The sequence below is a fragment of the Osmerus mordax genome, chromosome 21 (assembly GCF_038355195.1).
Source record: "Osmerus mordax isolate fOsmMor3 chromosome 21, fOsmMor3.pri, whole genome shotgun sequence".
NCBI lineage: Eukaryota > Metazoa > Chordata > Actinopteri > Osmeriformes > Osmeridae > Osmerus > Osmerus mordax.
In genome coordinates, this window is record NC_090070.1 from 1,940,954 (window position 1) to 1,953,745 (window position 12,792).

Below are 12,792 nucleotides of genomic sequence, written 5' to 3' on the forward strand. Positions count from 1 at the left end.
TGAGATTTGTTGCTCCTTGTTATTTTTTACTGTTCGTATTTTGTTTTTGCTGCTAGTGTTGCATTCCCTAATATATTTTTTTGTTTTTATGCATCAATGTAGCTGTGTGCTTGCTTTGTCATTTGAATTGCATTGTCCAGAATGACCTGTGTTGTACTGTGCACATATTATAGAACTACTACTAGTACAAACTCGAACACAGCCCTGGAGCAGGCTATTATCCTTGGCTATTATACTTGAAGCACTCAATATCCCAAATATATCACTGAACACCAAATCTGGTGATCAGAATATGATTCTTCAGATATGAATAGATGATCTGGCCCCACTCAAATGTAATAATAGAAAATAACTTCCAAACTATTCCAAAAACGTTTCCCTATTATTGGACCACACATTCTAAATGCTGTTTACCAAATAGATTTTCTTCTGCTCTTAAACAAGAAGTTATTAAGCCTCTGCTTAAAAAACTAAACAAGAATTCTTGAATCCAAATCTCCCTTTTCTTCCAAATAAACTTTGAAAAGCTGTGCCCCAACAGCTCCATGGACAACTCAACTCAAATCAGTTATTTGAGTTGAATTAAAAGTGAATTTGCTTTTATAACCGATATGGCCAGGTTAGCAGTGCTGACTACTGGCATATAAATCAACTGCTTTCAAAAGGTTTTCTTTGAATGAAATTCTGGCTATCTAACAGAACGACAATATAAAATGGATACTTTCAGTATAGATCAGTGAATTTTGTTACATAAATTACTGTGTTTACAGATGTCAAAACTGCCTGAAAATTGCAAATGTGCTACAACATTATAATCACCAGCTGCATCACATACATGGGCACTATTCCTAATCCTACCACTTTAGCCTCTTTGGTCGTTTTCTTGAAGCATGGATATAGCAATCCATTAAAGGGCATTCGACAGGAACAATGTTGGTATCAATTTAGTCTCCTCGGTCAGTTGTCATGTCTTATTTATGCGAATGCGATACTGAAAATACAAGACTATTTTACAGCATTGCATAGCACAAAGGAAAAAATACAAATGTTTATGCAAACATAGCAAACACCTCTGAGGCAGAACTGTACATGCAGGAGCTGTATGGTGAACAATCATGACAACTGTATAAACCATTGTGCATGTAATGACTTATGTTATGAACTAAATGTCTAGATGTTTGTGGTGGTAAGAACATTTTACAGAGAACGAATAAAATACATTTTGATCAACATAACATAAGCAATTGATAACATAGGAAACAGCAGACAAAAGAAGGGTACATAATCACTTGCATGAATGTATTACAGCATTGGCAATTTGTTTAAAATAATGAGAAATTGCTTTTAGGGTGTGCATAAGTGACAAGAATAGATTATGTGGAGGTTGAACAAGTACAGAGAATTTCAATTGTTATCTGAGAAATATAGGTACTTAATCCATTGAGAAGAACTGTCATCAATGAAACCACTGAAAGACTACAGCTCATTCAAAGCTCTGCAGCTAGATTATTAACCAAAACTAAAAGGAGAGAACACATTAGTCCTGTCCTATCTACTTTACACTGGCTCCCTGTTACCTTCAGAATTGACTTAAGGTCCTTCTCCTCACTTACAAAGCTCTAAATGGACAAGGACCTAGCTACATTGCTAACTCTCTTACTAACTACACACCAGCTAGAACACTGTGATCATCAGATGCAGGCCTATTAGAGGTCACCAGAAGTCATAAGAAGATTGGTGATGCAGCCTTTGTCAACTACACCCCAAAACTATGGAACACATTCCCCATAAATATTAGGGAAGCAAACACGCTATCTTTTTACCAAAGCATTTAACTAATTTTATCTCAGAAGGGTTTTTATGACTTTTATTACTTGTATTATTGTTTTGATTGATTTTATGAAAAGCACCTTGAACTGCAATTATTGATTGAAATGTGCTATATAAATAAAGTCTTATTATTATTATTATCACCAGTTGCATCACGGACACTGCACTATCTATCTATAATTCCATGAATCTGTGTGTGTGCCACCAATTTTATCACGGGCACTATGCACTATCTAAATAGTCTGTTTTTGTGTTTTTCACTGACATCTCAAGCATCAAATGCATCAAGGCCACTGTGCACTAGTATAACTAATGAACTACAGCTTGCCTTGGATGTAGGCTTTGCTTCTTTCCTCCTTCTCCTGGATTTGAGGGAACCTTTTGAGCATTTGACAGATGACAGTTTGACCATTGTAATGTTTTTTAATTGGTACACTATATTTAAATTCAAAGTACCACAGCTCTGTTCAAGGCCCCTAGCTTCTATTCTCCATATGCTGCCTCTTGGCAACATAACTAAACTTTAATGTAAACTTTCACTGCTATGGTGATGACACTGCACTAGACTACGCTTTGCTGAAGCCTGTAAAACTACAAGAGATACAAAATATACTGTACCTCATATCCCATATCTGCCCACAACATTCTTTAATACTTTGAGATTAGCCCCTTCTGCCCCAATCGTTTCATACCATCAACTAACATCGAGAATGTTTGATCTTCCTACTTTGCTTTTCACCTACTACTTAATACCTACTGCCCTCCATTGCTCAACGGCTCAAGTCTATCCTTGTTCCTTTAATTGTCCTTCCTAGTTTTTTTCCCCTTTAGTTATTGGCTTTCAGTAACACAGTTGTTTTAGCTTGTTTTGTATACTAGTAGTACTAGTAGTAAGTAGTATACTGTAGGCATTATACTTATAGGTCATGTGTTGTCGAACGATAGCAGAGAAGACGTCCTAAATCCCATAAAATAATAATTACTTATTTTTATATAGCGCTTTTAAGGATTACGTTTTAATTATTCACCTATCCAAATGTTTGAATTTAAACCAAAAACGATTTTGCCTTATGCCCAAAGGTTCTGCCCCAATTACACTACTAACCTGCATGAGCTAGTAGTTGTTTGATTATCATGGTTTTCATATTACCATCAATTACATTGTCAAAATGTCAACGCAGTAACCAAGTGCTAATTTGATTGCCCAGTGCCAACCCACAGGAAGACCGTGTCTGCCTCTGCTAAATTTTGACTTCAGTATGACGTATGCAGGCCAATTTAAATTCGATCGTTGTTGTCAGATGCATAAAAACGGACGACCCAGAGCAGAAACCAAAATCACCCCGTGTTCAAGTTTGATCAATTGACAACCACGGTCTGTGATTTCAGAACCTTGGACAACTCCTCCGGGAAGGCACGCTGGGCTTGATTGTCTCCAAAAAGCGCATGTGAGTATTTAGACTTTCTTCATTAAAACTTTATACATGAGTTTATAATATATTCCATGATTAGGCAAACATTTTAACGTACAACATTTTTGTATCTGTTACTTTGCACAGCATCATGTCACCAAAGAACGGAATGCAACTCGTCTTTCTAACAGCATTTTGTTGTGTGCTTTTCTACCGGACGACTTGTCTTCCGGCCGTTGCTACATATTTATCCAGGTAGTATCTGTAATATTACATTAGCAATACTATACATAATGTTGATCTGCCCTGGACCCAAAGAGGACTGATTGCTGTGATTTAAAAAAAGTCAAAACAGCTTTATGTAATTTGCATTACATTACTTAATTTAGCTGACGTTCTTATCCCAAGCGACGCAGAAATAACGAATGCTGTAGCTTCAGCAAAGCTTTGCTGAAGTATTGTATAATATAAGACAACTTGACATTCCAATCTTAATAATATAATTTCGCGGGTGCGGGCTGTTACAAGACAGTGCAGCAACAAGTACAACTAGAGAGGGTACAATTTCTGGGGAAATTGTAGGGTGTGCAGGTGGGTCCGTCCCCTTAAGTTTTTCTCTTCGAATGACATTTCAAGCATTTAACTAGAGAGGGTACAATTTCTGGGGAAATTGTAGGGTGTGCTTGCTTGCGTCGGTTGCACAGGGGTCCGTTTTTGAATGACATTTTTACAACTGATATTTCTGTATATTTTATATAAAAATGCATACTTATTATTTATAAAGATGACATAGATTTAAAAGCATTTTTTTTTTTGCTGCTCATTTACAACTGAAAATAAGAGTGAAGTGTAGAATGAAATAGATGTCTTCTCATTTCCCTTGCAAGAGGCAGCCTCATCGTTGAAACAAAACGAATACATTGGGCAGACCGGTGTAAAAATTGACCTAATCTCTATGACTTAAACGTCATTTGAAGTTTTTCCCTTCTCATGATATTTTCAGGCATTTAGCCTACTCATTGCATTCATTCATTAATAAAGAACCCCCTTTGAAGATTATTCTACGACGTTACCCGGCAGTAGAAGATGGAATCGCGATTCAAACAGTACCATCTGCTAACTGAAAATATGGCCCCCCAAAACGTAAATAAGCTTGACATTTATTTAGTGGAAAATCGCTCATTCATAAAAAGCTCAGTGGTAGCGATCATTGTCAGTAACAACGCAAAATGCGATATAGCCCTGTGTGGAGAAGCTGCCCCGGTAAATTGTACTACTACAGTACAGTACTAGACTACTGCTGTGTTCTTCTTGGTAGCGATTGCGTTGGTTGAATTGGATTTAACGTTCCGTTGTACGGTTTAAACTGAAATTAATTATTTTCATGAACAGATTGACAAAGTTTAGGCTGTGGCAATGAAGTTCAGGTTAGTAGTTAGATAGACTTTTGATTTAAGTAAGGGGAGTGCCAAACATGTTCTGTCGCCGTTTGACTTCCTAAACAGCTGTTTAGTGTAGATGTTTTTGTACAGTAGTGTGTCTCGCGTAAGCTACAGCGTTGCAGTGAGCTACACTGGTTTGAAACCACAGGTAATGGTAATTTCACCAACAAATCGTTTTCTAATGTCAGAATAAATCCTACAACGAAAATATATATGTGAGGAATGTTTATTTTAAGATTGAAAACAGATAACGCTACATCATAGACCACTGTAGTATGTGTTGCCCGGGCAACACAGGCTAATGTCATGATGCTAATACTTCAGTGAAATAGTAGACTACTGTTTCCGAAAGTAGATGTACTTCCTTAATAATATCAGCTTATATTGTACATTACACATCACAATTGTGTGTCATATCACAAAGTAAAATGAGTAAATAGTTATCACCCTGGCCTCTTTTCTTGTGGCGTTTCTGCAGCTGCCTTGCAGTAAAGCTATAGTTAGCCTAGCTATCCCCCAAGTTAACAGATGCTAAACGAATGTTCTGGCAAAGGTAGTCACGCGTGTTTTCGTGACGTTAGTGACGCAGTGACGTTAGTAACGTCAGTGACTGTGGCTAGCAAATTAGCCACCGTTAGCTTCACTTTTCGCCACAAAAACTTAACTGAAGCTTAAACCATGCAACGGAACGTAAATTCCAATAGAAGCAACTCAATCGCTACCAAGACGAAACTTTTGACACCTACGTTGTCTATGTAGGCCAAATATTGACTGAGTTTTAGGGGGGCAAAAAGAAATAAAAATAATAATATATATGTGAGAGAACAAAGGTTGTGCTCTCGCCGAAGGCTTGAGCACACCCAACTAGCCTAGCTACTCATATTGCGTAATTCATTAAGAACCCCCTTTGAAACAAACTACTGTAACAACGTTGTCACCGGCAGTATTTCAGATGGAATCGCGATTCAAACAGTACCATCTCCTAACTGAAAATATGCCCCCAAAAACGTAAATAAGCTTGACATCTATTTAGGGAGAATTGGCTAATTCAAAAGAGTTTTGCTACGAGCAAGCTAGTTGCGGTGGCTAGCCAAACTTCACTGAGTGAGGGGATTGTTTGAAAGCGCCGGAAATGAGAACGTTTCTTTTGACATAAAGTTTAGGCTGTGCCACTGAAGCCACTGAGTTTAAATACATTATTTAATGTTACATTACTTACTGTACATGCAAGTCTTGATTTGCTTAAATGTACATGTATGATGCTGCTTGTACACCACGGCACGATACTCGCTGTGCAACAGCACATCTATGCACGTTGTATCCATGGGTCGTTGCTAACGTGTGCTGACGTTGTGACGTAGGCTAGTACTGATACCCTTTGTTGACACAAGGCACTTTTTGCCACAAATATTTAAGTTCAGACTAAATCGTGCAATGGAACGTAAATCCCAATACAGGCAACGCAATTGTGACCAAGACGAACATTTTGACACCGACGTTGTCTATGTAGTCCAAATATTGACGGATGCTTAGGGGTGGGAAAATAATAATAATAATAATAAGATATATGTGAGAGAACACAGGTTGTGCACACCCAATGAAATACAACATGCATAACAGGTTAATGATGAAGTAGTAGTATTGTATGCCATCTTGCCAGCAGTAGTAGGTTACAAATGTGTTTAATTCACCCCAAAAAATTATTATATTAAATGGATTTTGAATATGGCATTGCTGTTGATGATATTTTGTGGCTATTCTGTAATAAAAATATTTGTATGTCTAGATCTCGAACAGTTGATGCAGATGGTGATGGAGACTGGAACGAGAGTCCCTCAGTACACAACATGGAGGACCTAAAACTTATTTACGGCATAACAAATATTGCAAGGTAAGTTTATTTAAAATCTCTGGATACTAATTCAAATGCACATGCAATAAGATAAATGGATCCCATGGGGAATTTGATTAACCAAATGTCAGATTTCTTTTTTTTATGTCATTAGCCTAAGAGTTGAACATTTTTGACTGTCTGACAAACACTTTTATTCCACACAGCACTTTTCAGTTAAGCCGCCTAAGCAACACACGCCTGCCGCCTTAACTACGTTGTCCGTTTTGTTTTTTAATGCCGATATCCGCCGTTGTCCTGTTTTCTCCCTTCCATTCCAAACCCTGCAATGGATTTGAGTTTTGAGTGGCTGTTTTATTATGTGAATTTGTGATTTATTAAGTTCACAAATTAAGACATTTATTCTTATTTTTATAGACCAGCAAGGCACGCAGATGGGCTTTTCACAAGTGGATACAGCAAACTTTTAGGGCAGCTTTCAGCTAAAGACTACCTTGAATCATTGATTGCAAAACGATTAAGGTATATGTGCACCCAGAAAACATCAAAATAAATTACCACGTGTCATTTCAAGTGAGAGGAGTTAGTGTGAGGTTTAAAGACTCCAGAGAATGGGACTTGGTAGTCACTTGGAGTCACTTGGTAGAAATATTTACATTGATGTAGAAAACATAATAGGATCAATTATTTTCACATTTCCTCAGAAAGTAAAACGGTTCATATAACTCTGTATGTATATGCATATTCATCAATCTTAATGTAGCTATTTGTCTCAAGTCAAGGAGTCGAAAAGAGCATCTATATAATAACTCAATATATATAAGGAGTTAAAAAGAAGTTCTACAGACACTGACTCAGGGTCAACATATAATGAATTTATGTCAAGCCTGAATATTTTTGTTTACCAAGTTTATTTTCTCCTCTGCAGTATGGACCTCACTGAAGAACAGTTGCCGGTGAAGCGCCACTCCGACGCAGTTTTTACCGACAACTACAGCCGCTTTCGAAAAGAGATGGCTGTAAAGAAATACTTAAATTCTGTTCTGTCAGGGAAGAGGAGGTAAGAAACTGGAGAGGTGGACAAAAAGTGGACAATTTACCCTTCTTGAAATTATCTTGAAAAGATTATCTAGACAGCCTAGATACTAAAAGCAACACTGACTACATATTCTGCCCACTAGTTCGGAAGATCCCTCCTTGTCAGAGGTATCCATTCAGAATGAGCCATCTTCACAACAAACTGGTGATGAGATCTCAATAGATGAGTTGCTCAATCATCTCCCTCTGGTAGGTCCATAAAGTTAAAGGGTAAGATTACAATAAGGATCTTACATTTTGTTGTTTTGTGTTATGACAAAAGCTTTTTCATACTTTCTGAGATGTCTGAAGTGGGAACAATGCCAAAACCAGCCAATATTAAACTGTAATTGTTCTTCCATATACTACTATATACATGTCATGAAGCAGCTAAAGCGTTGACAAATTTAACTAAATGACCATAATCCACTGTCAGCTTGAATTGATGAGTACTATAGGCTAAAACAATAAAGTAATTTGACCAGCAAACCTTCCATATTCTAATATTGTATTTATGTAGCTCTTCCAACAGTATGGTTGCTTGTTTGTTTATTTATTTATTTATGTCAACATATTTCACCTTTTCACAGTGATTGCTACATCCACATGTTGTATTTCCATCTTGATAACTTCTATGAGAAAAAATGTCTGTCTTTAGTGCTGCTGATGGTAATGAAATGGCTAATAAACAAAATGACAATTGTCACGACTGATTAATTTATCAATCAATCAAGTTAATTACCGTATTTTCCGCACTATACTCACACGTTTTTCATAGTTTAGCTGGTCCTGCAACTTACAGTCAGGTGCGACTTATATATCAAAATATATATATAATTTAACATGTTTTTAAATGTTAATTCATACTGACTGACATGAACCAACGAGTTCAACGGATTCAGTGATGTGGAATGAGATTGGGAGCTTGGTGAACTAGCTTACCGGTAACTTGCTTGTTGGACTCGGTAGCTTGTTTTGTTAATTTAGCCTATTCAGCTTCCCAGGTATGTTCATTATGCTATCATGTAGCTGAATAACTGTTAATGTGTTACGTTAACATACCAGACACCTATTCAGGCTGTTGTTCTGTGTGCTATTGTGTAGTTGAATAACTTGCCTTTCCAGATTAAATGTCTGTTCTTGGTCTTGGATTTTGTGAAATACATTTCTAAATAATGTTGAAAATAATGAATGAATTAGAAATAGAGTGAAACTAATTACTGCAGGAAGGAAGGAAGTCCTAAGGGAAGGAAGGATAAAGGGCAAGATTAAAGATGGCGGAAGTACATAACTTAACCTGAATATATGCCAGATGGGGGGTACAGGGATACATTACAATACTTAAAGTATGTTACATTGAAATGATCACACTAATTATTCACACATTTTCATTAAGTTCCTATACTAAAATACTGTAAGTTCAGAAAGCTTTCTTGCTTTGTGGTTAAAGTTCTAATGCAACAGACTCAAGCTGTCAAACAACATGCATGTGGTGTTCCATCAGCATATTGTGTCGAATCATGCTTTGTATCTGACCTGTGCACTCGTTCAATCCCATGCTTCCTGCTTGTAATAAATGGAGTCAGTCCACAGAACAGTGAAATGACACTCAATGGTCCAGGAATCTGTAGATGACTTAATTGTGCCTTGGTTTCTAGTTAAAACACTCAGTTAAAGCACATTGTATCGATAGCTACACCCACATAAAATGTTGCCACATGCAGCATTGTCATAAAAGGTGATCAGTAAACATTAGTTTCATCATCTGCCTATATCATTTTCTCTTACATTCTCTCAAATGTTATGATCACATTCCGAAATTGGCCTCACGCAAGACTTGAGGGGAAGGTGTCAGAAAATGGCAGCCTGTTTGTCACAGCATCCCATTGGATGTTTCAAAGTTCTTGGAGGAGGCTCATTGAATTGAGTGGCACTTTGACATTTCCAGATGGTGGGCGGAGTGGTGGTGCCCAGGGTGGGCACAGAGCTGTCACATCATGGCAAAATACGAATAACCTGTCCTAAAGCCATAATGCGAACACACTGTGCTGACCCATTACTGATTATGACACACGAGCATTAAAGCATTTTAAGCATTGGGGGAAAAAAGGTGGATTGTTGGTTAATTAGCATGTTAAAATGATCATTCGATAAATAATTTCAGATGAGGACAATTAAAGTGGAAAGTCATGTCCACTTCATTAATATTCAGATATACAGACCAAAGAGGCAGTAAAAGAAGTTCAAATATCCATCCTCTTCCCTGAAATGTGCTCCTGTCCCTTCCCATTAACGTTTATGGCATGGATCACCTATAATCAATCCCCTGCTTTCCGGTCCATGTAACTGAGTCAACACCTCACATAACGTGGGGAGAATGTAGGGAGTAGAACCGCTGTTGTAGAACGTTATATGGGCTGCTGCCCCCTGCTGTCAGACTATAACATCACTTTCAAAGTCAGCTGAATTGTTGGATGTACAATGCATGAATATCCCTACTATTGACAATTATTTAGTGCCAATTTATTGTCAAGGACAAGGTAAATTAATTAATAAAATTACAAATTACAGTGATTACAGTCATTGTGATGGCTTTAACTACTGCCTGTCTTGTACATTTGAATAGTTGTCGGTGTGTATGTTTTATTTTTTTTATATTGATTTGGAACAAAGGCAGGAAGGACATGGCAAGTCATGTATGGTCCATACCATCTGTCCATGGCCAGGTCAGGTCTTTACAGGACAACTTTGGAGGAAATTAGCTCAGAAAGAGAGATAGAGAAACTCAAAAAATAAAAACACACTACATCAGCTCTATTCTTTTTCCAACTATACGGAAGGGAGGTGTACAGACTTCACTTCCTTTTGCGCCACCCAATCTGTAAAGAAATTAGACACAGCCATAAACATAAATTAAAATGTTTTCTGGATCTTGTTTTCTGTGGAATGTTTCAAAGTACTTAAAATATAACATGGCCCCACTGATGAGGATGGTTATCTTTACAATCTCCCTAAGGTGTCCTTTAGCAATGTGCCAAAACTAAGTTCAAAAGTCCACAGAGTTCTACCTCTAACTATGACGATGGCTTGACTTTGAAAACACGGAATTGGATGGGTGGGGGAGAGTAATGAATCACTGATACACTAATTAAACTGGGAGCACGTGTGCTATTGAATGACTAGTGCAGCAGGTCCACTAAAGAGGAAATCTGTTAGTACAATTGAGGGAAGAGGGCTGTTCTCTTTCTTGGTAGATTATGCCTGGAGAGTTACAGTTAACACAGTGTGTATCTCTGGCATGTGAATCAACTGTGGATTTTTTTATATTCCGTTTCCTCTGAAAAAAAAAATATATATATATATATATACATTTCTTGTTATGTTTATCAATGTAAACATGTATTAAATGCAATCTGACACTACTTTACATTGTGATTGTATCTTTCAGTCCAATTACAATAACATATTCTACTGTATGTATCTCATCTACAATACATTGTGAAGTGTATACTTGTATGGTGTATGGTGTTAAAAACTATCCATGTCTATCTCAGTCCTGTTATAGCAGGATATGGTTTTTGTACTGTGTCTGGTAAAAATACAGACTGTTTTGTGGCACTAACCATGGAAACATTGCTAGAGCTGAACACTTTAGGCCCATGATAATCTGTTTCAGCCTATTTACGGCTGTGTATTCAGTATTTGGGTTTAACTTTTTTTTTCTTTTTACTTATAAAACTATAATTTTACTTACTATATACTATACTAATATTTGTGTAAATGTGTATATGGCATTTGAATGCAGATCCAGAGGACCCTGGATCAAATCCCCACTGTAGCATTTGAAAAATATCTCTCTTCAATTACCATTACATTTGGCATGTGAGAAAGATAATTCTTCTTGATTAGAATGCTCCAATTTGACTCAGAACCTGTCTTACCAGGATATGATAAATACAATAAGTAGACTAGTAACCTACTGCACAGGCATATCAAAGTTCCTGTGAATGAAAGTGACACAATTAAACACAATTTACAGTAAGTCCGGTGAAAATCCAGTGTCCAAATCTTAATCATTGACAATTGATGGACTCATTGTTATAATGACTTTTACTTAGACAGATAGTCTCAAAATTGAACTTTAAAAGTTACAATGGACACATTTAGTTTAGTTTGTGATTTGAAGGTATGAAGTATGTCTCTTTTAAGTATATGACAGAACCACACAGAAAATGTGCTGCAAAGCTAGAATTCTTGACCTTGCAGTCCACATGAAGGAAACCTATAGTAGGTAAAAGTTTGTGGATGTTGTTTTCCTTTTTACCACTCCCACTGAGCAGAGTTGAACCCAGAGGATTTTAGATAAGGCCCCCACGGTCTTTGAACTTCTGTGGTTGAGACATTTTTCGCAGGGGACATTGTGCTGACTGCCTCTTGTGACAAGTGAGTTTTCCTATTTACTTTCAATGAAATCATTAGTCTTTTTGGGGTTGGTTGTCCCATTTGTGTACCATGTTTAGACAGCCTACATCTCTCAAACACTAAATAAGTTATTTTTTTGAACAGTTTTCTGTATTGAAAAAGACCAGAAAGTACATGTTTGCCAACCATTTCAAATGTATTATGTGTATGGATCTGTATTATTGGTGACTAAACACTTATTTAAGTAAGAAAAAATGACACAGATCCATATTGTTAAATGTACCTTGAACTGTGCCCTGTGACTGTCCTGTTTTAATTGTCAGTGAATTTATAAAGCAATCTATATAGACAATATCTGTGATATGTCTATCATTCTAAAATAATATGGCACGTTTGTGTAGATATGAAGTTAAGTATGTGATATTGATAATAGCACTTCAGGATGAGTGAGTGCCCTATAAATGCACTTTCGTACTGTACAATGTTTTCATAGCACTACACAACACAGTGCTATAAAGTTAAATAAAATATGATGTCCTGTCAATCACAGCTATTCATATCATAGTTAGAATGCACCAAGCATGCATATATAGTGATTGCCAATAATTGTATCAGTTCAGTTAATGATTCCTGCACAAACAGAATGCTGTGAATGGGGATTGAACAAAAATTCAATGTCTGGAGATCATAACACATTCCTTATGTCACACTTCAGACACACTTCAATGTGTTCGTTTGATTCAGTTACTCTTGCTTA

The 12,792-nt window shown here is 36.8% G+C and overlaps 1 protein-coding gene across 1 annotated transcript; it reads left to right on the plus strand.

Annotated features, from left to right (window-relative positions):
- The first annotated feature begins 3,226 nt into the window (after window positions 1-3,226).
- vipb (vasoactive intestinal peptide b) lies at window positions 3,227-7,755 on the plus strand. Its single transcript, XM_067259621.1, has 5 exons — window positions 3,227-3,278; window positions 3,390-3,497; window positions 6,471-6,575; window positions 6,954-7,058; window positions 7,465-7,755. Exons 2-5 carry the CDS (start codon window positions 3,394-3,396, stop codon window positions 7,598-7,600), a joined length of 450 nt encoding a protein of 149 aa, XP_067115722.1. The 5' UTR covers window positions 3,227-3,278; window positions 3,390-3,393; the 3' UTR covers window positions 7,601-7,755.
- The last annotated feature ends 5,037 nt before the right edge of the window (window positions 7,756-12,792 follow it).